We start from the raw sequence: 27,268 nt of genomic DNA, 5'->3' as shown, positions 1-27,268 counted from the left end.
CGAGCGGACGAAGATCTTTTGTAAACATCTTTATTAATCTTGTATAAAAATAAGGTCCAAGGAGTGTTCGGGGCAGGGCGTATTGGACGGTGGGGTGGGGGCGAAGGTACACTTCATAAGTTAGAGGCCAGGCTCCTGCTCAGGCTAAGTATGGCTATGGGGAGATGTGATGCTGCAAGCAGCTGTTGGGAGGAGGTGGCCGATACTGCCCTCTGTGCAAGGAGAATGTGCCTGCCGGTGGGCACGCCTGGCCCAGGCCAGCTGAGGCCCACCTGTCCGGAGCCCCAAGCCTGCCCACAGCCACGACAGAATCCACCTGCACATACAGCGGCTACAGTGAGAGGTCAGCGGTGACCTGCACGGGCGGGACCGGGGGGCGCCGGCGCACACTGCGGCGGCCTGTGTCTGAGCGGATGTAAGGCTGGTTCCGCAGATCTGGCAAGCAGAGGAAAACACATGGGCCCTTCAGGAGTCTGTCCAGAGCAGGATCGGACCCCAGGGCACAGGCTTACCCTTCTAAGGATGGAGGATGGGTTCGTGTGGAGGGGGCTCTGTTTATGGCTTCTCTGATTCCCCCCTTTCCTCACCCCCAAACATCTGAGCCATGTGCTGGGCTGATCCGCAAGAGGAAAGCATGACTTTGCCCCCACGGTCCCCAGATTGGAAACCAGGCCATGCAGGTACCTGCAGGGAGCTTAGAGGGGCATCTCCTCTCCCAGGCTGGCCTCACAGAGGAGCCGGGATGTCCTCTTGCCGGTACGAGCAGTGAAGGGCACAGTCTTGAGCACTGGGGTTTGGTGGATGAGGGGAGGTAGGTAGAGAAAGGAAAAATACAGAAACAGAAGAAGGAAGAAGCAGTAAGGCAGTCAGATCCCCTAGTGGGGGAGAAACAGAACCGAGGACAGGAAGAAGCCTGGCCAAGCCCTCACCTGTGATGATGTCTTCAATGGCCCCATCTCGGTCACTCTCATAGATGAGTGGCTCCTTCTGCTGCCTCCGTTTCAACTCAGAAATGAGGTCCATCTGTGGCCTCCGGGCCTTGGGCGGAGACTAGGAGAACACACAGCACCAGCTGCAGAATTTTGGGTCCCCACCCGCCCCTAGAGTATCTGCCTGGGCCCGCATGGCTAGGACAGTGGCTAGTGCAGAAGGAGCCCACTTCCTTCCGGGCCTCTGGGACACTGTCTTTGTCTGTGGGCAGTATCTGTACCCACAATAATGGGGGGGGGTAACGTCAGAGGATGATGAAGGGTACCACACACTCCTACACCCCTGTACAGGGCTCCTAGACAGCAACCTACCTTGGGTGCCTGGGCCTCTCTCCTGCCTGGGGTGTCAGCGCCTGCCTCTTGAGCAGCCGCTTCTTTCTTCCACTGTTCCACCTCTTGCTCAGCTTTCTGAGGGGCCAAGGTGAGTCGTCGTGAGGGCAGCCCTCCCTCTTCCTTATAGGAGGCCCCCACCCCTCCCACTGCCCATGTGGAAGGCATAGGGCCTCCCGCCCCATCGCCAGACCCATGTACCTTGTAGGCCTTGGTGAAGCGACTGAAGAGAGAGAAGAACATGGAGGGGGATGTGGTCTTGGGGTTCTCTCCGAAGTACTCCACCACAGACTCATAGGCTTCCTGCAGGCACAGCCATCAGCCCCACCAACGCTGACCCAGACGCTCAGGATACTAGCTGCCACATCTCTCATCTCCACCCCTCCAGGCGGGGTGGTCCCTCTCTTCCACCCTCCCAGGGAGGGTCCCACCTGTAGCCACACCCCTGCAGGCCTTATCTTACACACCCTCTTCTTTGCTTCAATGCCAAGTTTTCCTTCATCCCCCAGCCCAGCCTCCCACCCCCAGGCTGAGCCAACCCAGCCACAGCCCACCTGAGCCGTCTTGCTATCGGCCAGCAGCTTGTCCATGGTGGGTGAGCTGGCCTTCAGGAACTCCTTGAGAACCATGCAGTCATCTTGCCGCACAAACTCCCGCTGTGTCAACTCTAGGCCTCGATGCAAGGAGCGCACGTCACCCAGGACGCTGTCTAAGGACACTGTGGGGACAGAATGGAGTCAGGAAATCAGATAGCACTCCCATCAAGTCGTACCCTATAGTTCCCCCCAACCCTAGTGGCCCCAGGACTGAGCCCCTGCCTCCAATCCAAGTCCCCTTTACCCCATACCTGAGCCCGCCTTGTCCAGGAAGTGCAGCTCACTATGGAAGCCTGTGAGTTGTGGGTACTTCTCAGCAATGACCTTCACCAGGTAGTGCAGTAGTGTCTGCTTGCGGTCTGTCGACTTCATCTCCAACAACTGCACAAGGATGCCTCGTAAGCCACAGGCTCCTAGCCAACCCCCATGCCCCGGGCCAGGTGCCCCCTCCTCACCGCATCCAGACTCTGGAGCCGGAAACCATAGGCCGCCCCTCGCTTGCTGCTGTTCATGTAGTTGCCAAAGGCCAGGACGATCTGGGAGAGATGGGAGAAATTCAACATGGTGCCTGGACTGAGAAAGTTCCTTTAAGCATATATTGTACAAGGAGAGGAAAAGGTGGCAAGAAGTGAGCCTGCACACCCATCCCACTGCAATTCTGACTGGACTCGAGTCCCATGGCACATGCACTTCCGGGTATACGTATCGCACGTGTATGCACTGTCAACACCACACCCAACTGTTCCCTTTACTAGTCCTACCCAAAACTGAGCTGCCAACATCTCCTAGGCCGCCATCTAACAGCCATCATTCTTGGGGGGATACAGTGTGGTTGCTCTGCAACATACACTATCATGCTGAGAGGGTCTCAGCCTTCTGCGGATCTCAGATGCATGGCACGGATGCCATCACCAATCTCTATCCTCACCTTAGCTTCTTTCCAAACATACATGTGAGAAGTGGGGGCATTGTCTTTTATATCCCAGGTAGGTAGGGCATACGTCTCCTCCATACTCTCCCAAACAGGCAAGGGTGAGCCCAATCTACGAGCCCCCTTTCCCTGGGCTCTCACCTCTAGGATCTGGCGGAGTTTGTCAGAAGACTTGATGGACATGGAGGCTGCGATGATGGCATTCAGTTGCTGGGGATGGGATGGGAAAGGTGAGGAGGAAGGCTGGAGCCTGGAGCTCCCACCAGGAGCCTCAAGTCCTCCCAGGTGCCCTCTTTGGAGCCCAAGCTGGAAGATGTCTCCTCCCCACCCCACCCCCCAGCCCAGGCCATGCCACCCATCCGCACCGGCATGAGCAGCTGAGCAGTGTCTGGAAAATTGCCCAAGAAGGTAAGTGTGGCCATGCGCTCAGGCAGGCGTGGGATTCGACTGAATCGCAGCATGAAGCGGTCTTCCTCTGACAGCTCCTCCATTGGCCGCTGCTCACGCTCAAAACGGTCCATGAGAGTTCGCTCATACTCTGTAGGCAGGAAGCGGGTCAACAGCTCCAAGAAGTCCAGGCCAAGAGCCTGCAAGTCATACCTATGGGGTGGAGGAGAGGAGAGAGTGGGACTCACTCCATACCCGCCAGTTCCTTAGACCAAGATGGTACCTCTTCTTGAATAAATGGACTTTAATATGTGCTATTTGCTGACAGCTTCAGAAAACAAGAGGTAGGGGTGGAGGAAAAGTGGACATTTGGGATCACATCATACAGAGGCACAGCTCTACCTCCCTCGGCCTGAGTGCCCACCCTGGGCAGCAGGAGGAAGAGAGTGAAGGTGTTTCAAGCTGGGTATAGGTTTACAAAATGGCCTCAGTCTTCCTAGCCTAGAAATAGGACAAAGTTCCCTGACCGGGATGATTGTGGGCTCTGTACTGGAATTTGCTTGGCCTTGGCCTAGCAGAAGAGCTGAGCTGTCAAGTGTAGAGACGCAGGTACTCACGTCTCGATGGCCTGGCAGATGCGATCAGCACCCAGGTTGCCCTTGCGTAGGGTGATGGCCAGGTTCTTAGCCCTATTGGCCTCAATGAGTGTTGACTTGGTGGGGGCCTTCTGGGCTGCCTTGCCCTTGATGGCACTGAGATCCAGACTGGGACCTTGGGACTTTGTCTTAAAATGTTCCTCAAAATCACTCATGTCCAGCTCCTGAAGATGCAGGGAGAAAAGGGATGGGGTGAAGTTCTCTCCTACTCCTAGTTGAGACCTATGCTTGGTTCTGGAGACCCATAGCCTGGCTCTGACAAGCCACCAGCAGAGAGATACCACTGAGTCAGCTTAGCCACAGGCTCTGATGGTAGGTAGATACAGGAGGGAGCACAAGAAATGTGGGAGGACCACCCAACCCAGGGGACCCAGACAAAGGTCATCAGAGCCCAGGGAAAGGCAGAGAGAACAGTATGTGCATTAACAGTACACCCACCTCTTCTGGAAAACAACCATACCAACTAGGAGGGCCCAGGCCTTGCTTGTGGGAAAGGGGCTCAAAAAGAGAGGCCAGACTGAGGGGGGTGGGGGAAGGGGGTTGGGATGTGCCCCTCAGGAGGAAGAAGAAAGCCTTTAGGGAATCCTTCCTCCTGGATGCAATCTGGTCTGCCTTAATGCCCATCCCCAAGGCCTCCCCACGTATAAAACGGGAGATGGAGGAGATGACCACCCCAGTGCCCCAGCATTGATCTACACGAGGCCCCTCCTCTGGCGTCCACACTGGGAACGAAGGAGGCAACTCACCCGCAACACCTTCTCATCGTTGAGCTCTGTGAAGACCGTGCCCGAGATCTGGTTGGGCTTCAGGGCTACCCAGTTCAGGAGCGGCATCCGAAACTTGGTCTGGATGGGTTTCTTGGCTTTCACCCCTGCGATGGGAAAGGGAGTGATGAGCCCAGGGGTGCTAGGAGTGTGTGTGGGTGGGGGGGGGGGGGAACCAGCCAGGCGCAGAGGGTCCTGGAGGATGCCAAGGCTGGGGTTCTACGCCCTCCTGCCCTCCCGGCCGGGTCCATCCCACTCACCTGAGCCGACCTCTGGGCTGGGCTCCCCGAGTGCCTGTGGGGGCCCTCCTGGAGGCGGAGGCGGTGGGGGCGGTGGCACGGGCCCATCGGTGCCCAGGGGCGGCGGCGGCGGCGGCGGGGGTGGGGGGGGCCGGTCTCCGGGCAGGGGCGGCGCGGGCGGGGGCTCCGAGCTGCCCGGGAGGGGAGGAGCCAGCGGGGGCGCTGAAGGCGGGGCGGCTTCCTGCGGGGGCTGCAGGCTGGGCAGTGGGGGCGGCGGCGGCGGCGGCGGGGGTGGCCCGGCCCCCGGAAGCGAGTCCGACCCGGTGGCAGGTGGGGCACCTGAGCACCGCAGGGGGAGGCGGGACAGGGAGGGGCGGGACGTGGGGAGGGGCGTGTCAATCTCCGGGCGCGGGTGAGGGGTGGTCTCCCCCACCTCCTTGCCCCACGCATGCGCACCTGGGGGCGTTTCCACCCACCTGCCCCTACCTGGGCCACGCCCACAGTCCCAGCCTCCCGGGGCTGCTCTCCCCACGCGACCGGAGCCGGGGCTCGCCTCCCCAGACCCCGGTCCCCCCACCCCACCCCCGGCTGAGGCTTCCTGCGCACCTGGGGTCGGGGAGCCGGTGGGCACCCGCGGCGCAGGAGCCTCGTCGCCGCCCCCGCTCGGGGTGGCCCCGGAGCCCGGGAGGATCTCGATGGAGACGTCGTCGTCCCCCCCGGGGCCTCGCAGGACGCGGATTAACCCCTTCTCCTCCAGCTCCTCCACCTTCAGCTCTATGGCCGACGGCCGCCGCCGCCCCAGGTCGGGGGCCGGGGCCGGGTCCTTCTCGGGCTCTGGAGGGCGTCTGGAGGCGCCCATGGGGGTCGAGTCGCTGAAGCGCTCCTGCGAGCCCCGAGGGAGGGGTCAGCGCCCACCGGCAGGGCACCGGACACTCCCCTCCCCCCACCCCCCACCCCACCCCACCCCGCGCGCTGCTTCCCGGGGCGGAGACCCTGGCTGGCCCCGTGCGACCCCGGCCCAGCCCGCACCCCCGCCCGCCCCGGGCGCCCCGGGCCTCACCCGCAGGGTCTCCAGTTCCTTCCGAGCCAGGCTAAGTTGCTTTTCCAGTTCCGCGATCTTGGCCATGGATTCGTTCTCCGCGTCCCGAAGCCGCTCTGTCAGCTGTGGCACCGGCACATAGTGAGCTACCACCCTCGGCCCGGCACTGGCACCGCCGGCGAGGGGGCGGCATCAGGCAAGCCTGCCTGGAGGGCTGGGGGAGGCTCCCACATCCGCTGAGCCCAGCCTGGCTCGGACCCACGTGAACGAGGAGGGGAAACTAAGGCACCACAGGAGGGTTGGAGGGTGGTGTATGGGGAGGAGGAGACTGAGCCGGGAGGAGGCCCCAGGACCCTGAGTCAGGGATTGGGGGGTCCACGCATCCGTGGAGGAGGTGCCTGGCTTCCGCACCGGACCCACGCAGCGTGGGAGCACGCTGAATCCTCATTGAGAAAGAAGACCAATTTGGGACTTGGATTTAGGGCAAACTCTGGTGCCAGGCAGACAGCCACATCCAACTCATTCCCAGAACAGTGCCACCCGGTTCAGAGCCCGCAACAGACACAGCCTGTGGGCCCACTGTGTGCTGGGCTGGGATGGGAACCTGCGCTCACCAGGGCCACCTGTTCCTGTAGCTCCTCCATGTGCTCCAGCACAGCATTCTTGGTCTCTGTGTCCTCCAACAGCGCCCCGACATCAAAAACATTGTCCAGGTACGCCTGGATCTGCACCTGCAGCTTGTCGCTCTCAGTGAGCCGGAGCCTCTGTCCCCAGATGGAAGGAAGGAGGTGAGGCCTGGGGTGGGTGGAGGTCTTTCCTGACAACCCCCACCACTACTGGGGTAGCTCTAGCCTGCTGTTTTTCTTTCATTTGTATTAAAATAGAATCCACATACTATAAAATTCACCATTTTAGGCCAAGCGGGGCTCATGCCCGCAATCCTAACTGCTCAGGAGGCTGGGATCTGAGGATCCTAGTTCGCGGAGCCAGCTGGGACAGAAAAGTCCCCATGAGACTCTTATCTCCAACTAACCACTCAAAAACTGGAAGTGGGGCTGTGAGGCTCCAGCTGTAGAGTGCTAGCCTCCGGCACAGAGAGTACTGTTCCTGAGTACTCAGGCCCTGAGTTCAAGCTCTATAACGGATCAAAGCCAAAAACAAAACAAAAAACCCAGAGGTGGTTCTGTGGCTCAAAGTGGTAGAGTGCTATAGCCTTGACAAAAAGGGCTCAGGAGCTGCACCCAGGACCCAAGTTCAAGTCCCACACTGGAAAAAAAAATCGCTATTTTAAAGTACTAAGTCAGTATTTCTTAGTATATTCACAAGATTGTGTAACAATCACCACTAATTCCAGAGCTCACACTTTCTAGGTAGAGGCTGTACCACATAAAACACACTCCCAACTTTTTTTCGCTTTTTCCCGAATAGGGTTTCTTTACCAGCCTTGGATCCTCTGCCTTGCAAGCCAGAATTACAGGCATGCACCAACAAACCCAGCTTTCTTTTCTTTCTTTCTTTTTTTTTTTTTTGTCGGTTGTAGGGATTGAACTTGGGGCCTGGGTGCTGTCCCTGAGCCCCTCCGTGCTCAAGGCTAGTGCTCTATCACTTGAGCCACAGCACCAATTTCAGCTTTTCCTGAGCAAGTTTAGAGGTAAAGAGTATCATAGACTTTTTTTTTGCTGGGGCTGGCTTCAAACCACAATCCTCAGATCTTAGCCTCCTGAGTAGGTAGGATTACAAGCAAGCCAGCATATGTGTGTACGTGTTTGTTTTTTTAAATAGGGTCTCACATTTTCTCCAGTCTAGTCTTGAACCCTGATCTTCCATTCTGTGCCTTCAAAGTAGCTGGGATTATAGGTGTGAGCCACCAACTACACAAGGCCTCCAGAACACTTTCATTAGCCCAGAAAGAAACTCTGTACCCATTAGTGGCCACTCCTATTCTTTCCTTCCCATCTCTGGCCACCACTAATCTACTTTCTGTCTCTATGGATTTATCCACTCTGGACATCTGATAGACAGAAATCACATAACATGAGGGCTTTTGCATCTGGCTTCTTTCACTGTCAAAGTTTCCAAGGCTCATATATTCTGTAGCATGTCAGTGCTTCCATCCTAGTAGTGCCAGGACTGGAGCCCAGATTTGCAGTAGGTGAGTTGGAGACTGTAATATGGAGGTCAGATCTGGCTAGCACCATCATTGGCTGTTGAGGGGTATCAGACTGACTCCATCTCAGATTAGTTAAAGGGAGCAGAAGCCAACTCCATCTTCACTAACATCTCCCCCACCCTATCCAGGGAAGTCCCCCTTCGCTGTGATATGATTGTGTAAACTGCTTGACTACCTGAAGCATGGAAGGTTCAAGGAACGTTCAAGGTTAAACCTGTGCCCTCTCATGAGGTGTATCCACCTGCATCAGGTGAGCCCCGCCAAATCCATGCATCAATTCTAACTAGAATGATAGGTTGGTTCAAACAGATACTGTGAGACAGACTGTAACTCCATTGGCCACCTGCGTGTGGCCTGGCATGCTCTGTAAGTGTTGTAACCTCATTGGCTACCTGCATGTGGCAGGCTTGACCATGTGGTGTTTGCCTTTATAACCCGACCCTGAGCGTGGCCCTAAGCACACAGTCCCAGCTCCTGAATCTGGGCTGTTGTCCTGGCCAGCTCCCGAGTCTGGGCCGTGATCCTGGCCAGTCAGTATACTTTTTACTTCCACAATAAATTCTTTTTTTTTTTTTTTTTTTTTTTTTTTTTTTTGCCAGTCCTGGGCCTTGGACTCATGACCTGAGTACTGTCCCTGACTTCTTTTTGCTCAAGACTAGCACTCTGCCACTTGAGCCACAGCACCACTTCTGGCCATTTTCTATATATGTGGTGCTGGGGAATTGAACTGAGAGCTTCATGTATAGGAGGCAAGCTCTCTTGCCACTAGGCCATATTCCCAGCCTAAATTCATCTTTTTACTTGAGACTGTCTCTGAGTGGTGGACTTTTGGAGGGATGGGAGATCCCCCACCCTCGGACCCCATTACATTGTGGTCCCCTCCCTTGGGGGGACCCCATTACAGGGACCACTGCAAGGCTCACCTCCAAGTACAGGTCCAGACCCAGATGAGTGAACTCGTATTGCAAGAAGACACGGAAGTTCATGTTCTCCACCGAGTGGACCACGATGTTGATGAATTGCATGCAGGCCACCTGGGAACCAGCGACAGCAGCAAGTCTTGATCAGTGACTTCTAGCCCTCATCATCGATCCCCAAGTCTCCCTCCCTCTTCACGGTTCCCACTCTATTAACCCAGGTCTGTCACCTCCATGGTCCCCCTCTTCCAACACTAGCCTTCCCCTACTGGCCAATCAGTTCTCGCACTTGGCTAGGACAGAGCCCAGCCCCCACAGCCACTTCCTGCACCCAACAGGCCTCAGCCCCTGTGCTGTCAAGCTTACCATGAAGTCAATGTTGCTGTCCTCATTCCAGAAATATTCCATCAGCTTTTCAAAGCGGTGCTGCTCCCCACACACCTGGGGGGGTCAGGGAAATGACACTCATTGACCCAGTGACTCAACCTCCATTTTGGGGTCCCCTCTCTTGTGCCTCTCTCTACAGGCTTCTCTCCAGTTCCGTCTGAGTCAAGTGACATCACTCTTCTGGTCTCAACCCCACTCCCCTCTCACTTTCCTCATACACAATGGCACACTCCCACCTCAGGGCCTTTGCACTTGCTGTCTGAACTGTGTGGTGTGCCCTCCCATGACGTAGGCACTATACTCAGGCCCTTACTCCCTTCCAGCTTTGCTCAAATCTCACCTTGCCAATGAGGTCTTCCTTGACTACCCTGAAAAATGTTCCCCTGCCTCCTCAACATCTCTTCACCCCAAACATTGATTTTTCTCGTGTGTGTGTATATGTGTGTGTATGTACACGTGCATGCACACACATACTAGTACTAAGGCTTGAACTCAGGGCCTGAGCACTGTCTCAGCTTTTTCTTTTTTTTTTTTTTTTTTTTTTTTTTTTGGCCAGTCCTGGGCCTTGGACTCAGGGCCTGAGCACCGTCCCTGGCTTCTTCCCGCTCAAGGCTAGCACTCTGCCACTTGAGCCACAGCGCCGCTTCTGGCCGTTTTCTGTATATGTGGTGCTGGGGAATCGAACCTAGGGCCTCGTGTATCCGAGGCAGGCACTCTTGCCACTAGGCTATATCCCCAGCCCTGTCTCAGCTTTTTCATTGAAGGCTGGTGCTCCACTATTTGAAACACAGCTTCACTTCTAGCTTTTTGGTGGTTAAAGTCTCACCAGGCACCAGTGGCTCACACTTGTAACCCTAGCTACTCGGAGGCTGAGATCTGAGGATCACAGTTCAAAGCCAGCTGAGGCAGGAAAGTCCATGACACTCCGATTTCTAATAAACTACTCAGAAAAGGCCAGAAGCAGCACTGTGGTTCAAGTGGTAAAGCACTAGCCTTGAGCACAAAGAGGCTCAGGGATAGCACCCAGGCCCCAAGTTCAAGCACCAAGACTAGCAAAAAAAAAAAAAAAGATAAGTCTCATAGATTTTCCTGTCCTGGCTGGCTTCAAACCCCTATCATCAGAACTCAGCCTTGAGTCACTATGTTTACAGATGTGAGCCACTGGTGCTTGGCTCCAGAACACTTACTTTGTAATGTGCTGTGTTATGCTCGTCTTTACTTCATAGTTTGTTATCTGTCATCCCCTCCCTTTTTGTTTCTTTTGTTCACTGACATATGGAGAAGATCCACTCCTTGCCCCATACAGAGTAGACCCTCAGTAAATATTCACTAAAGGAATGGCTGCACGAACCAGCCTTATGCGCTACAGTTCCATGCATCTGCCTCTCCCAAACCTGTTAAACAGAGTTGGCAACCCCAGGATGTCTTGATCGAGTCCAGTTTGGATCTGGTGAGGCTGGGAGAAGGCTGTCCTTGTCCTAGTCACCCTTACCTGACTCTGACCTGCCTTTCAGAACTTCCCTGTCCCCCAGATTATCCTCTGGATTCCCCAGACGCCCATCCTGCCTCCTCAGCTACCCCGTCAGAAGCTCCAACTGCCAGCAAGAGAGCGCTGAGCAACACCGGAGGGCCGGGTATATCGAGGGGCATTCCAGTACCTCCTTGAAGTTGTCAAAGGCTGCAAGAATGATGTCATGTCCTCCCCGCACCAGGCACACAGCTGCCAGCAGCTCCAGCACCAGAGCCTTGGTTCTGAGGAGAGACCAGAACAAGCAGTCCCTACAGTAAAGGTGGGCCTGTCCCAGCGAGGGGAGGATGGGGCACTGAGGGTGGGCTGGGATGAGTCTGGGAGGCGATCCTGAGAACTCAGCAGGAGCAGAGTAGGCCAGGGTGGAGACAGGGTAGGAGACAGGTTCTGAGTGTGGACCTCACCTAGGGTTCTTGTTGTTGAGGCTCAGAGCAATCTCGTTGACACAGGCTGGATGGTTCATAACAAGGCTGAAACCAGACTAGGAAAAGAGGAGTGGTCAGCACCTATAGGAAGCCCCTGGGGACTGGCAGCTCCTCCAACATAATTGGAGCTGTGACAATCCTCGTCTCTAATGCTCTCAAGCTTAACAAATCTTTATATTCAGCTGTAACCTCCTCTGTAGCAGGCAAACCTTAGCACTACCCCCCATTTAAATCCACATTTTTCAGAAGCCAGGGTTGGGCACCCTGGCAGAGTAAAAACACATGGGCTAGAGATGGAGAGAGAGAAGGTCCACTCTGGGTCCTGCAAATACTCACTGTGGCCCAGATCTCGCTCCCATCCCCTGTGACACCCAAGCACACCCCAGCCATGCCCAAGACCACTCAAGGGGACCGGACAGGTAGACGACAAAAACATGGGCGTCATCTCAAGACTCATCAGCCTCAAGACTCTCTGCCAAGCCACCCAGGTCCCCAAGGTTCTCTGGTGGGGGATGGGCTAGAAGGACAATTGAACTCAGAACCTCAAGCCCCAGACCACTTAGTTCCCCAGGCCGCCAGCCCCAGGCCCCCAACTGACCTGATAGTTCATGATGGCACGCAGACACATGATACAGACGTGGACGTCGTCCTTCTGGCTGACAATGCGGGAATTCCGTAGGGCCTTCCTGCTGTGGGCGGGGGTCATCCTGGGCAGGTATGGGAGAGGCAGCAGGGGTCAGCCCCAAGCTTTCATTCACTTCCTGCTCCTTCCACCAGCAAGTAAGAGAGAAGGGACCCCGAGAACCTCAGGTCACGGCTTCCTATCTACCCAACCAAAAAGGCCAGTTCAGGGCAAGGTAGGTATCCTCAGGCCTCAAACCTGGGATCTCACATGCTATTGGGGGGCAAAGGGGGGGCGGTGAGGAAGCCTTTACAGGCCTTGGTGTGAAGAAGGGGGCTGCTGTGTGGTGAGGGTAGAAAACTGATGGGGAAAAGCCCCAGCCAGCTCTTGGAAATGGCCATGGGAAAGCTCTCCACAAGGTGGCGCTCGCCGCTCCTTGGGCTCCGCTTCCATCTTGAGAGGCAGATTATGAATGCAGACTGTTGTGGTCCAAGAACTTTCCAGCTCACCACTAACTAGACAAGTTACTTTATCTCCCCGAGCCTCATTTTCCTCATGGTTAAGAAGGAATCACAGCAATAGGACCTTCTTGGCAAGGCTGTTAGAACTATGAGATGAGCTCACAAAAGCACATGGCACCTAGTAAGTTCTATCAAGAAGTACGCTCAATTACTTTGGGCCCATAGTGTGATGTTTTCATTTTTGCAGAACTGCCAACCGTGACTTCCACATGTCCATCGACCTTGACGATTCTATCACATTCCCAACTATTCTGGAGCCCCTTACCTCCACCTAGCCCAATCCTCCCCTCTGTCCTCTCCCATGATTGCTGAACTATGTCTCAGTCTTTGCCTATTCTGTTCCTTCTTCCAGGGATGCCCTTTCTTGCCCTCATGCTGCCTGGAAAGGCCCCTTCCACCTGGGTAGTCCCGGTGTTACCTCTTCTGGGAAGCCTTCTCAATTCCTCCATGCAGTTTTCCAGTCACAACTCTGTGACCACCTGTCACTGAGCCCTGAGCCGACTCCCTCACCCACTAAACTGTGAGCCCCCAGAAAGGCAGGACGATCTGTCTTGGGGGTAATCTGCCATGTAACTAGCATAGGAAATGCCAGCCAAAGTGGCTACCTTGACAAACATACTGTGAGTGTTTGGGATTTGACATACAATTGGTCCTTAGATCCAAAGTTGAGAGCTGAGTCCCCATGATGCTCCAGGGTCACATTTGTCCCCCTCCCTGCCTCCTGCAGGATACCTAGGCTAGGGTGACAGCTGCCAAGCCCAATGGTATCCGCTGAATGCTTCATCCACCCCACCCCACCCCCAGGAAGTCAGCCAGGCATGCACCTGCCACCAGGTGGCTACGTACCGGGGAGAAGGGGGGCACCTGGAGGCCGCATGGGAGAAAACAAGGGATTAGAGGTATACAAGCAGGGTTCCACCAACCCAGAAACCCCCTCCTTCTCCCAGACCCCGTCAGAATCCAGCCTCTGAAGGCTTCTTAGCATATCGCCATCCCAAGCCTGGCATGAGGCTGATTCTGAACCCTCCTATGCTGGGCTGTCCCTTCCCCAGCCCCCCTGGGTGGGGCCTGCCTAGAGGAAGCCTTGTAGGGTTGACTCCATTTTCCCACCACCTTGTCTTAGAGACCCATACTTGATGGTCAAGTGACGATTTCTGGGCGCAGATGAGGGTGGCCCCTTGCTGAGATCTTCCACCGACTGCTCTAGCGGCTTGCTTTTCTCCACACTGGAGGCCCCATTGTCTGTGCTGTCCATGTCGTACCTGGAGCGGAGAGGCAGGCACTTCAGGGATCACTGAAGGAGAGGGTGAGGCATCTTCAGGAAAGGCTGGAGTAGGAAGGAGAGGCTGTATGCCGAGCACAACAGAGGGAGAGAGAATGCCCCTTCTTGATCATGGCAGGCCTTGGGAAGGGATCCGAGCAAGGCCAAGGGCAGGGTTCCCCAGGGGCTGCATGGAACTGGCAGGAAGGCACAAGGCCAAGGAACGCCAGGATGGAGGGTTTGAGGAGCACCATCAGGGGCAGGGGGCTTACGTGACAGAGCACTGGGCAAAGGCCAGGTACTCGAGGAGCACATCCAGGCCACAGTTCTCCTCGTTGAGGAACTCCTGCACCCACCTGCAAGGCACAGGACTCCCTCAGTTCCAGCCAGGAAGCAGGCCTGCCTGAGTGGGCACCAAGCAGGCACAGCAAGAGCATTCGAGTGCCCTTGCTCCCGAAGACCCCTCGCCACCCCCAACCTCAAGAGACCTTGTGACACTAGAGACGGAGCCATGCGCCCAGGTGCGGAGGTGGTCCACAGGCCCAACCCTGTGCCAGGGGAGTTGGAAGGGGAAGAAGCCTCGAGGCCTTGGGAGGCCCAGAGGGGGAGACCTGGGTTCTGGCTCACCCAATGTGATTGGTCCTCAGGGAGGTCTCCAGCTCCCGCAGCACCTGCGTGGACTCCTGAACTCGCCTCTTAAACTGGGGGCCAAGAACAAGGAGTCTGGTGGGTGGAGCCCCACCTCCCACAGGCCCACTAAGTCCTGAGACAGCAGCCAGCCGTACCCACCCCCGCCCTCCACACAAGGCCTTTCACGCAAAACCGGCCTCCCACGCCACCTCCACACGCCTGCCCTGCACCGTGAGCGCTCAGCGGCTCTGCGTTCCTCACCCACGCACACGCTTCCACGCTAGGTATATACATATACGTACCTCCACATGGACATCCAGCTTCCGTGCACACATCCCAACAGACGTTCAAACACGTGTTCAAACAGCCAACACAGGGGCTGGGGATATGGCCTAGTGGCAAGAGTGCCTGCCTCGGATACACGAGGCCCTAGGTTCGATTCCCCAGCACCACATATACAGAAAACCGCCAGAAGCGGTGCTGTGGCTCAAGCGGCAGAGTGCTAGCCTTGAGCGAGAAGAAGCCAGGGACAGTGCTCAGGCCCTGAGTCCAAGGCCCAGGACTGGCAAAAAAAAAACAGCCAACACAGCACCGTGAATACACACACGAGGTTTCCCACACATAGACGCATGGGTATGTCCCCCCCCCCCCCCCTTGCTCTTACTCTCTCCTCTATTCATGGGCTCAGGAGTATACAGTCACACATACATTAAAAAATACACCCATCACACACACACACACACACACACCTATGCAGGGCAGTACATACACGCACATACAAGGGTACCTATGTAAATGTATACAGAATACACAAAGGAACCTATAAAATTGCCCACCTAAAGCACTCTGAGTCTCCTATAAATGCGTGTGCACACACGCACACACACACACACACACACATGTACTCAGCTAATCCAGCTGCCCAAAGCTTGGAAGGTCTGAGGGTGGGGGTGGAGGAGAAGGCGCAGAATAAAAGGGGAGATGTGTACCCCCAGGTTGGACATCCAGTCAGCGGCTACTTTCCGGCTGACCCCGCCAGTGTCCAGGTAGCTCTTCAGCTTCTGGATGTAGGCTGCAGGGGGGTTCTTGACTTGGAACCGTTCCTGGAGAGACAGATGGGGTGTACAGGGGCTGGCCAGAGCGACTGCAGAGCCACCGACCAGCTCTCCTACCGGTGTTCCCTTTTTTGCTCTCTCCTGGGTTATCAGGATTTTTTTTTATTTTTTTTTGCCAGTCTTAGGGCTTGAAATCAGGGCCTGGGAACTGTCCCTGGGCTTCTTCACTCAAGGCTAGCACTCTACCATTAAGCCACGTTCCCAGCCCAGTCAGGATGTCTTAAGTTACATCAGAACTACCTGGGGCACAAACCCAAAAGCCCTGGCCTCAGGTATCCCAGAGCACTGTCTGGAGGTGAATACAGAAGACCCATCCTGTCACCTGTCCGCCCTAGGGGATTGTCAGGCCCATAGGTGTCACTGGACTAGAGCAGGAAGCACCAGCAGGACCAGCTCCTGGCGCAGGCTCAGGCCCAGGTCCCTCCTGTTGACCTCCGACGGTAGGGACCTGTGTGTGTGCATCTTCCCCAGGGCGTCACAAAGCAACTCAGAATCCTCGTGCCTCAGCTCTGATAGCCTCCCCACGTGCCAGTCAGGGACCGTGGCAGGTGACCACCCCCCCACCCCCCACCCCCAGGGAGCTCCCAACCAGCCCAACCCACAGCCTCCAGCTGTGCCCGGCCACCGGCTCCCACCCTCTGCTCTCCAGCCTCTAAGATGCCAGGCTGAGCCCCTTAGGAGCCCCAGGGCCTCTGCGGCACGCGCCACTTCTGACCTCAGCTCAGTCTGACCCCAGCTAGAGAGCTGCCCAGCCAGCCCATTCCATTAGCAGGAGGCTTCACCAGCAGCCCCCCCCCCCCGGCCCGGGCAGGGAACATCTCTGGTGCTCGTCAGCTCCCGCACTCATCTCCTCCCTTTTCCGTATCCCAAAGGGGTCAGGCCCTACCTACCCCACCCCCAGTACTGGGAGAGGGCCACCCAGCATCTGGAGGGGCAGCAGCTGCCCAGCTGTGAGCCCAGAGGCAAGATGGAGTTCTAAGGGGCCAGCAGTCTGAACTGTCTGGCCTTCGAGGCTGCTGCTTTACACTCTCTCCTCCAACCCACAGGGAAAGGCGGGGGGGGGGGGGGGGGGCAGGGGTCCCTGCCCTCTCCTCCCTTACAGTACGCAACCCAGCCCAGGGCAGGAGGGTAAAGAGAGGCCCAACCCCTCCCTGCCAGCTCACATCTCTCATGGTCTCTGGGGAGGCCCCTCTCCAAAGGAAGGGGGTACAGAGTCCCCCAGGGTTCCCCCGCCATCAGCAGGATCTCAGCCCCATGGGCATCAAGGCAGAGGGGAGGGTGGCCCAGGTATCTGGCACCCACCTGGTCACAGATCAGCTCCCATTTCTTCTCGTTGTCATACTGGCTCAGCAGCTGGACCTTGTCTGGGGGCAAGTTCATGCAGTTCTGGGGGGAGGAGAGAAAGGAGAGATGTCTGAGCCTGGGACCCCAAAATGCTGAGAATGTTAGGGCATCGTCAGGAAACTCACCACGTTCCCTGGAAATCCTGTGTCATCCTTTCACCCCAGGAGATAAGAGCTGTTATCCATTGAGGCCCAGGGAGGCAGAGCACCGCATTCCCCCATAACCCAGAATCTAGACAGGGACACGGCGTTTGTTTTTGCCAGTACTGGGGCTTGAACTCAGCCTCAGCCAGAGCACTGTCCCTTAGCTTTTTCACTCCAGGCTGGATGGAGCTCCAGCCACTCCTCTAGAGCCACTCCTCTGCTTCTGGCTTTGTGTGTGTGTGTGGTTAATTGGAGATAAGAGTCTCACAGACTTTCCGGCCTAGGCTGGCTTCAAACCTCAATCCTCAGATCTCCACTTCCGGTGTAGCTAAGATTACAGGCAGGCGGGAGCCACTGGCTCCCTGCCTGGACTCGGGGTTTTACATGTGCTTGTGACAGGGTCTCAGTTTGTACACTTGGCTGTCCTGGAGCTCCCTAGATAGCCCAAGGTGGCCTCAAATGTGTGCTCCTCCAGCCTCTGCCTCTCAAGTGATACAATCGTGTGTGTCCTACTACACCTGGCTCTCCTGGACTCAGGATCTGAATGCAAATCTAACTGGGCTCTGTCACACACATACACACTACCCCCCTGGCACACCTGGCATGAGGCAGGCACATGCCTGCCCTGGGCTCCAGTTTCCCCAAGCTGTGTGAGCTTCCTCTATCCCGGCAGGAAGCTACTGGCAGAGGAGCATTTGCCAGCCAGGTCCAGCTGCAGCCATCAGGCAATGACTCCTTCCCACATGCCACCAAGACACCCCCTTCCCACGTGCACAGACCCAGTCCAGACTGCCAGTGCCACTAAGGTGAGAGGAAGCCTCCTTCCCCAACCCTCTCCAGTGCCTCCCACCAGGTCCCTTCAGGGAGGGAGGGAGGGAGAGAGACAGGCCGCAAGGGGCAGAGGGCAGCACGTCAGGCCGTATCGTGGCTGAAGGTGAGTTAGACTAGAAGCAGGCCACTCCGCCATGGCACAGCTAGAACACTAGGCAGTGGCGCTGGTGGCCCAGAATGGAACTCCCCTCCGAAGCTAAGAAAGTACAGCCTTGGTCCTTTCCTGGTCATGCTCAGAGCTGCAGAACTAGCCAAGTATTGCCAGAATTTGGGGCTCCTTGGGCCCCAACACTTGGCCAATCTCCCTAACAAACTCAGGAGACAAAGCCAGTTCATTCCAATTCAGGAAACTCCAGGTTTATTAACTCTACATCAAGCCCCTAAAGACCGTTATTGCCTTCATGGTGTTCTCAGTCTAGCTGGGACGATGTGGGGCACCCCCTTCCTGGGGAGTTCAAACCCAGTATTGGGCTGTCACCAGCCCTGGTGGTCAGGAACATACACCCTCCCTCACATGGCTCTAGGGAAAGGTCACACGTGGCTGGAGTAGGCGGGGAGCACACCCACCCGAGGCTCCTCAGCCAGCTTCCTCTCTTGCTTGCTAAGCCTTGGTCCAGGGCTCTGGCTAGACTTCACCCCCAAATCACTGCCTTGAGTCACCCTCACAGAACAGGAAACTGGGTATTCTCATCTCCCATTGCCTAACTTTCCGGCTGGGGCCCTACTTGAGAGGTGAAATGGTCTACCCACCAGACTCCTGGGTCAGCTGGGGGTAGGGGTACGTCATCCCTGCCCTCCCCCCATGGTGAAAGACAGCCTGGACTGAGAAAACTGCTGCCACACCACCACCACCCCCGCCCCAGATACCCGGGGCCAGACCACGTCCTGCTGCCCGAGAGGGACTGCCCAGGAAGAGGCCTCCACGCTGTAGGTTGGAGGGACTTTGCTAGGGGTCCTGGAGGCTATCATCCCTCTCTTTCTGATTCACCCCCAAAGTACAGAGACAAAGGGAAGCGGGGGCACTGAGGTGCTTCCTGGGCCTGGGGAAACAAGGAAGTAGATGCCAGGCAACAGGAAGACACAGAGCCCTACCATCTGAGCCTTAGAAGGGTCGGCCACCTACTGAACCTACTGACATGGAACTTGCTAGGTCCTCACCTGCTGTGGGTACTGGAATGGCCCTCAAGTCAGAATCATCATCAATGGCAGCCAGCTTTCCCTGAATGTGTGCCACGCCCAGCACAGCTCCAAGCTCTGCATGGGGCTGGCAGGCCTCCCCCCACCCCCCTGCCCTGCATCTTCCTTGGCACCGTTACTATGCCCATCTCACAGGTGCACAGGTCATTTCCCGACCTGCCCAAGGTCACCTATGAAGCCAGTGAGAAAGAAGCTGGCTGGCTTTGAGCCACAGCCCTGGTCCGCTCCCTCCGAGCAGTCCCAGGGCATGTGCTGGGAAGGAAAGGAGAAGCCTCTCTGGGGTCTTGGAGCATCCATCCCAATGGTGGTGGAGGACAAGGTGCCCCTTCCCCACCTGGGCCTCCTCAGGCCCCAGGCCCATGTGCCAGCCTGCTAGACGTGCTAAATTTAGGCTCTGAAATCAGAAATAGCTCTGACAGCGTTGAGCACTCATTAGCAGCTGCTCCCCGGCTGTGGCTGTGCCCACCAAGGAGATGGGCACCCAGGGAGCGGGAGAGGGGCCAGCAAATGCCACTCGCTCGGGGTGACATGAGGCCATTCTGAAAACAGGAGCAGGGCCTAACCAGGACCCTCAGCAGAGGGATGACATGGGGGGGGGGGGCCCGGCGGGGGGAGGGTTGAAGCAAACCACTCAGCTAGTAAAGGAAGGGCCAAGCAGTCTAGGTGTGTGGAAGGCCACATCTGTGAGCGAAGGAGCCAGAGTGGGACTCAGAACACCCAGGCTCCAGGCCCACCCTGCCCTATAGATTCTTGGCTTCCTTGAGCCTCAGCTTCCTGCTCCATAAAATGGGCACACTCCTGCCTGTCCCTGTGCGAGTAACTCTTGTGAGAAGATAGTTTGTTATTGTTGTTGTTATTTTAGCTTGGGTTTTTGTTGTTGTATTGTTGTTGTTGTTGTTTGTGCCTGTCCTGGAGCTTGAACTCTACCACTAAGCCACATTACAAGCCCACCTTCCCCGCACCCCTCAAAGCCAGTGTTCTACCACTTGAGCCACATCTCTACTTCTGGCTTCTTGTTTTGTTTTGTTTTTTTGCCAGTCCTGGGACAGGGCCTGAGCACTGTCCCTGGCTTCTTTTTGCTCAAGGCTAGCACTCTGCCACTTGAGCCACAGTGCCACTTCTGGCTTTTTCTATATATGTGGTGCTGAGGAATCGAACCCAGGGCTTCATGTATGCAAGGCGAGCGCTCTACCACTAGGCCATATTCCCAGCCCTACTTCTGGCTTTATGAAGATTAGTTGGAGATAAGAGTTTCAAGGAGGGTGCGAATGTGGCTTAGTGGTAGAGTGCTTGCCTGCCATGCATGAAGCCCTGGGTTCGATTCCTCAGTACCATATAAACAGAAAAGGCTGGAAGTGGTGCTGTGGCTCAAGTGGTAGAGTGCTAGCCTTAAGCAAAAAAAAAAAAAAAAAAAAGCCCAGGGACAGTGCCCAGGCCCTGAGTACAAGCCCTAGGACTGGCAAAAAAAAAAAAAAGAAAAGAAAAGAAAAGTGTTCATGGACTTTCTGCCCTGGCTGGCTTCTGACCACAATCACTGTCAGATCTCAGCCTCCTGAGTAACTAGGAGTACAGGCATGAGTTGCCAATCCTCATGAAGCTGTGGTTTAATGTGAGAATAGTCTTCAAGAGCTCCACACTAAAAAGAAATATCTCATAGATGGGGATCACAGGGATGGGAGGAAATACACAGAAGACCCCAAGGTAGGGCATGGTGGGGTGAGCAGAAGTTTGTGAAAACATCCAGAAAAGACAGATCTGTCTCCAAGGCTTGGTCACACTTGAACTGACTCTCAGCTCCTTTCCCAGCTGCCCCAGTGCTTTGGGTCAGATGAGGAGGGATATGGGGTGTGGCCCAGGAAAGGCGCTCATTCCCTACCATTTCTATTAGAGTGTGTGTGGTGACCACGTCCTCCCTGCCAGTGGCTCCGTGGCTCCTGGGGTCAGAGAGAGCGAGAGAGAGGCTGCATACCCAAGCCCAGCCCCTGAAGGCGCAGACTAGGAGTCCTCCTTCCCCCCCTCCCCTCCGTGTTGACTTCGGCAGGCGCAGTCCCAGGGCGCTGTCCCAAGGAGCTGTCCCAGGAGGCTGAGCGCTCCAGCCACATCTGGACAGGGCCATGCCCTGCAGTTTCACTTTCCATTTGAGCATCTAGGCCCCAACCTTTCCCCATAGCCCTTTCCCCTCACACACGGTGAGCCCCAAAGTGCCCCCAAATGTAGACACCAAGCCCACTGTTAGGCCAGAAGCCAGACAAACCCCCCAGCCTCTACTCTATATCCCCCTACACCTCGGTGTGACCTCAGTCTTGGCTTTTAAGCTCTCAGCACATCTGCAGAAACAATCAATTGCATCCACTCCTTAAACTCTCCGGATACGGACACTCTTCTGGTGCTCTTACAGGCTTAGAGGAAGCTATGAGGGTGACCCACCCTTTACCAGGTACTGAGAACTCATAAGGCTAACAGCTCCTCCCATCTGAGCCCCATACTCCCCCCCCCCCCGCCCCGCAGATCTGGGTCCCCCCACAGCAAAGACAGGACAAGAAGAATAGGAGCCAGGACACTAGGCCCTACCCAAATCATGGAGGCTGCAGGAAATCAACAACCACAAAACAAATGCTTCCAAAACATTTCCTCTGGGCTAATGCCTACCTAAGGACTGCACATCTATTAACTCAGTTAAATCTCAAACGATCAAGCCTGCAAGGAAGATACTATGATGAGCTTTATAGCAGGAAAAGGGAAATTGAGGCACAGAGCGGTTAAGCTGACTGCCCAAGGATAGCTTCAAACTGTTGAAGTCCTGTTCAAACTGTTGAACAGGACTCAGTCTCCTCAGAAGAAAAACCAATGGAGTCCTGACCTCCTCCTCCCAGAGGTCTCCTGCGGATGGCCTGGCCCCAGTCCCCTCATCTCTGAAGAACCTATAACAGCCAGAGAGAGCCTCTTCCTGCCACCCAGCACCCTACACTTCCTGTTGTTGCCCATACTGAGCTCTTACTCACTGGGGAACACCCCCACCAACACCCCCTCGGTGTGGGGAAGTGGAGGCCTGCCTGCCACCCCTCCTGGTGTGCACACAGCTAGCTGCCGTTGACCCCACCGCAGCCCCACCCTCCAGGCGAGGTGGGCCCTCCCTCTCGTGGTTTCCGGCCACCAGACGGTTTTCAGTCTAGGCCTTGCTGCTGCAGACCTGCATAAGGGCGGAGGGATGGCCTCGCTAATCAGAACTGAAGACCTGCGTGGCAACCCAGGGTGTTCTTGAGGAGAGAAGGGCTCCCGAGATGAAGAGAACCGGAGATCAGCACCCCCTTGCTCACTGTGAAGCACCTCTTTGAGCATTTCCTCAAGACCAGGCATTGTGCGGAGCCCTCTATTGAATCTCCTTTATAACAAGAAAGGTGTAATTTGCTTGTAAAGAAAATCATTTTCATACTGTGGTGGTCATGATGTTCCCCTCTCATGTAAGCAATACTGACATTCAGAGAGGTTGAGTAACTTGCCCTAGGTCACACAGGTAGTAAGTGGCGAAGATAAATTCAGTCCTCAAACTCGATGATTCCCCCCACTCCCCACCCCCTAAACTCAGGAAACTGTCCTTGCCTTTCTCTGGAGTGACCTCTGCTCCTTCCAAGACCCAAGCCAACCTTCCAGAACTCTGTATTCCCAGGAAAAGTACCAAGATGGCTGGTCCCTAAGAGCAACCCCACCTGCTCCTGCCAATCTTCCCCAGCTCCTTGCCAACAGGCCCCAGATGCCACTGTGAATCATGGCCACCACATCCCTGCATTGCCAGGCCAGGAGGTGCCAGGCCTGCCTGCTGAGAATGTCACCCACAGCCTCTGCCCAGCCCAGCATCTGACCACAGGATGACTCCCCAGGGAGCTAGTCTTTGGGAGACAGAAGGAAGGAAGCATGGGGTCTGAGCCACCCCACTCCCACCCCTAGCTTCAGGCCCCAAAATGCAGGAGCTCTACCCCAGAGGAGCTGCTGGCCTGGGAGACACACCTCCATCACAGGCCGGCAGAACGGAAACACCCAGCCTGCTCTAACGGGCCTGGCTGGAGTCAGGTCTTCCAGGGCCCAGGCCCTGCTGGGAACCATCCTGACTGCCACACCTAGCCTGGTCAAGTGCTCAAGTCCCTAGACATGGGGAAGATCACCCTAGGGGCTAGGTCCTCGTCATACGATGTGCCCTCCTGTGTGCCAACACCACCCTCAGCCCTACCTCCACCTATCCCTGAGCCCCAAGGATACAGGCTGCTCGCTGCCTGGGTAGATCAGGGGTACCCTGTGCCCAGTTATACACATGATGCTCCTGGCAAACCACCCCACACCCTCACCCCAAATGCCTCCTCCCAAGGAAGGCAGGAAGATGCTGGAAGACACCCAGCCCTGGGCAGGGCGTAGGAGAGGCGCGCTTGGAGCCTGGCTGGCTGGCATTCCCATCATCCCAGCAGGCCCGTGGAGCTGAGCAGCCATGCTCCTCACTCCTCAGCGTTGCTAAGGCAGCAGCCCGGAAACCCTGGCTCAACCTGCTCTTCCTCCCCACCCCCACGGCAAGTAGGATGCCCCTCTTTCAGCCTTGCACACAGAAAGGGGCTCTCTGCACCTCCTGCCCAGATGGGGAGACTTGGCTGGAGATACCCCAAACCCAGGAGAGGGCTCCCATGTCTAGGGAAGGGAACAGTTCGGGGTGTGGGGAACCCATTCCCCATCAGGGATAGAAAGGCCATGTTGAAATGACAGGAAGAGGATCTCTGAGACCATGATGACCAGGACTATAGGTGGTGCCCCTTCCTCCCTCCCCAAATCTAGATTCTTCTCTTAAGACAAACCCTAAGAAGGAGACTCAGCTCTGAGTCCCCCTAAAATGAGGGTCCAATGAAGCTACCCTGTGAAATACTCATGCCAGACTTAGGGGTTCAGCCAGATCTTTTGCCCTAGGCAGCTACAAGTACAGGTCAAGGCTGTCACCCTGGCGGGGGCGGGGGGCTCATGTCCCTGCTAGCGGAAGGTTTTTAGACAAGATTGGTCTTGGTCACAATGGGACAAAAGATGAGCTGGACCTTCCCCAGGAAGAGGGTGTAAACACAATGGGGTTCCTGGGAACCTAGGGGGAGGAGGCTCGGTGGGTGCTGCTGCCCCACCACCAAAACACCCTCTAAGATCCCTCTCTAGACCTCCTCTCCAGCCTTGCTACCTTGTGCTCCGCCCCAAGCCAGAGCACAGAGTAACCAACCCACACTAACCAGTCCATGGGGAGGGGGGGCTGAGCACTGGGCTTTGAACATGCACTCAGGACCTGAGCTCTGACCCTTAGCTTTTTCACTCACAATTGGCACCCTACCTCTTGAGCCACAGACAGTTCCATTTCTTTTTTTTTTTTTAATTGGGGATACGCGTCTCATAGACTTTCTTGCCCAGGTGGGCTTCAAATTACAATCCTCAGATCTCAACCTCCCCTAGGTTACAGGCATGAACCACCAGCACTCAGCTTAGGAGGGGTTGCCAAAGACGAGGGCCACAGAGACCCACTCCCAGGCAAAAATGGGGTAAGTGACACGGACAGCCCATCTGGACTACCAACGCCAGGGGTATTTTGTGTGACTTAGCCAGTGACAACCATAAATTGCCTGGGACAGTAAGACTCCACACTTGCATGGGAATGTCCACAGTAGACTTTTGGATTTTCCCCAGATGGGAATTAGTCACCTGGCTCCTCCCCATTAGCATGCATAACAGAGAACAGCCTGGAACCTAGACCTCACCCCTCACCTCCAAAGCCTGCTCTACCCCTCTTACAGACACACAGGGAGCTGAGACAGCCACAAACCCATGGCTCCCCCATGAAGTTGTTGTGGGGTTCTAGGGACCATCACCAACTCAGGGTCCCCTCAGAGAGTCCCCAAAGCTTGTATCTCGTGTCCCCTTCCCCCATCTAGTCAGCTCAGCTTAGCCTGGCTGGGGTCTGGATCTGAGATAGAAGGAGTCAGGGCAGGTGAAGAGATGGGTAAGTCAGCTGGCCTGAGTCCCTTCTCATCCCCACCCAAGCAAGGTGCCTTCACAAGGTCAGACCACACACACCCCCACACACACACATGCATTCCTCGGGGACCCCCTCTGAACTTTCCCTTGGAGTGGGCAGCTGGCAGGATTCGCGGGAACTGATGGAAGATGACTTGTTGGGACCCTGCAGAGGATCAAGCAAGTAGGGCTGGCATGATGGGCTGAAGGTGGGGGAGGAACAGTAGAGAGAGGCAAAGGGGCCAGAGATGGAGCCAACACCACTTTGTTGCCTGTGCCCCCCTCCCCCCCAGGGGCCTCCACCCTCCGTCCTGCAGTGCCAGCCTGCTCAGACTGGAGAGTACTCTGGGAAACAGCCCAGCCTTACTGCCTGTCACCAGTGTCCAGCCAGGGGCAGCGGACAGGGCAATTAGTCAAGAGAAAGGAGCAGGGAGGAGGGCTGAGGTAGAGAGAGGGAAGTGAGAATGGGTGGCCCTTCCTCTTCCTTGCCTTTCCTGCCTCACATCTGTCTCTCGGGGACCCCTAACTGCGCTGGCATGTGCACCCCAGTCATATTTTGACTGCTCTGAACTCAGCCTGAGTTGATGGCCCTCGTTCTCAGTGGCGTAGACTCCAGCAAGGCCCCCTCCCCCCCCCCAAAAAAAAATTCCCAGGCAGGTGACAAGAGGAAGAGATGGGAGCTTCTAGACTTTTAGTCCACCCCAAGTCAGAGTGACCAGCCGGGGCGGACCCCACCCTTCCGAACCTTACTCTCCCTTCAGTGGTCAGGAAGAGATGCCCAAGATGGGGTGGGGGGGGGGCGGGGAGGGACGCCCAGGACGAGGGGCACAGGCCTCCCGGGCAGATGTACCGACCCAACCGCCTCCGGGCCGCCCCGACACCAGAACCAACCAGGACCAACCACGTCCCCCGGGGTCCCGGGCTTGTCGGGGGCTGTGGTGACCCCTTCCATCTTTGACCCTGAGCCACAGAAGGGCGGATGCTCGGGCCCCGCGGGCAGCCGGGCCTGCGCGGCGTGGAGAGCGCCCCGCGCGGGTGCTCCGCTCCCCCCCTAGACCTGTGGACCCAAGAGCGTGCGGGGGGCTGAGGGGGGGGGGCAGCCTGGGCCACGGCAGAAGAAAGTTTTTTTTGGGGGGGAGGGAAGGGGTGGGGAGTGCTAAGTCACTCTGAGGGAAGCCGCTGTCCCTCCCACCCTCCCGGAGGGGGGCAGCCGCCGGGCTGGGGATCTCCAAGCGGCACCTGAGCCCCCGGGGGCGGGGACGCGCGCGGAGCCCCCGCCGCCCCTCGCCCGGTGGCTCGGGCACGGGCGCCCGGCGCACTCACCAGGACGCGGTTGAACCGCTCCTCCAGCTCCCCGGCGGCGGGCATCGGCTGCTTGGGGGCGGCCGGCTGCTTGGGGGGCGACGCGGTGGGGCCCGCGGGCTGCTCGGCGCTGCCGGCCGCGTTGCCCATGGTGGTCCCCACCCAGCCGGCCAGGCGCCTCCAGCCTCGGAGATCCAGGGTGTCGGCGGGGACGGGGGGCGAGGATGCCGGCGCGGGCGGCGGGCGGCGGGCGGCTCAGCGGCGCGCAGGGGCCGGGGCGCGGCGTCCCATCCGGGCGGCCCGGTCCGGTCCGGTCCGCTGGGAGCGGGCGGTGAGCTCGGGGCGCCGGGGGAGGAAGTCAGGCTGCCGGCCGCCGGGGCCCGAGGACTGGGCGGGGGGCAGGAAGCTGCGGCGCGCGCTCCCCCCTCGGCGATTTTCGAACTTCTGCTGCCGCTCCCGGTGCGCGCAAACCGCAGCTCCCCGTCGCCGCCGCCGCCGCCGCCGCCGCCGCGCGCCCGGCCCCAGGGGGGCGGGCTGCAGGGAAGGGGCGGGCGCCGGGCGCCGGCCCGGGTCCTCCGCGGCCATCGCGCGCCCGGAGGGAGGGGTCCGCCGGCCGCCGCACCTGCCCGGGGAGGCCCCGCGCGCCGCTCCACCTGCCCGAGCCCGCGGCGATCCAGGCGAGGCGGCCGCGGCGGCCGGCGCGCGCCCCAGCGCCTCCGGGTCCTAGAACCGCGACTCTCTCGGCTCGGGAGGAGCTCGGGAGGGATAGGCGGCGGATGGGGGAAAAGGGGGTCGGGGCTTGGGGGCGCTGGGAGATCGCGCACAAATGCGGACGCGGCTTGGAGACCCCAAGTGGGAGACAGGAGGGGCGCGACGGCTGCGTCCCCCTCTTGGGGGCCCCGACTGAGAAGGTGGGGAGC

The 27,268-nt window shown here is 57.3% G+C and overlaps 1 protein-coding gene across 3 annotated transcripts; it reads right to left on the bottom strand.

Moving 5' to 3' along the window:
* Positions 1-16: 16 nt before the first annotated feature.
* On the bottom strand, positions 17-26,768 carry Fmnl1 (formin like 1). Of its 3 annotated transcripts, XM_048365966.1 has the most exons (27): positions 26,370-26,765; positions 16,810-16,893; positions 15,382-15,495; positions 14,390-14,463; positions 14,035-14,118; positions 13,635-13,763; positions 13,348-13,365; positions 11,957-12,065; positions 11,338-11,414; positions 11,064-11,157; positions 9,385-9,459; positions 9,025-9,135; positions 6,546-6,695; positions 5,953-6,054; positions 5,499-5,775; positions 4,914-5,231; positions 4,636-4,760; positions 3,851-4,053; positions 3,212-3,446; positions 2,988-3,056; positions 2,371-2,451; positions 2,167-2,296; positions 1,874-2,037; positions 1,521-1,622; positions 1,302-1,397; positions 930-1,050; positions 17-435 (listed from the first exon to the last, which is right to left on the bottom strand). In XM_048365966.1, exons 1-27 carry the CDS (start codon positions 26,496-26,498, stop codon positions 332-334), a joined length of 3,375 nt encoding a protein of 1,124 aa, XP_048221923.1. In that variant the 5' UTR covers positions 26,499-26,765; the 3' UTR covers positions 17-331. The 3 variants fall into 3 exon arrangements, with proteins under 3 accessions (XP_048221923.1, XP_048221924.1, XP_048221925.1); XM_048365967.1 differs by lacking the exon at positions 13,348-13,365; XM_048365968.1 differs by lacking the exons at positions 17-435; positions 13,348-13,365 and adding an exon at positions 619-787 and having other exon boundaries at positions 26,370-26,768.
* Positions 26,769-27,268: the final 500 nt, after the last annotated feature.

Source organism: Perognathus longimembris, chromosome 17, assembly GCF_023159225.1.
Source record: "Perognathus longimembris pacificus isolate PPM17 chromosome 17, ASM2315922v1, whole genome shotgun sequence".
Lineage (NCBI taxonomy): Eukaryota > Metazoa > Chordata > Mammalia > Rodentia > Heteromyidae > Perognathus > Perognathus longimembris.
This window is presented reverse-complemented; position numbering and strand designations above follow the sequence as displayed.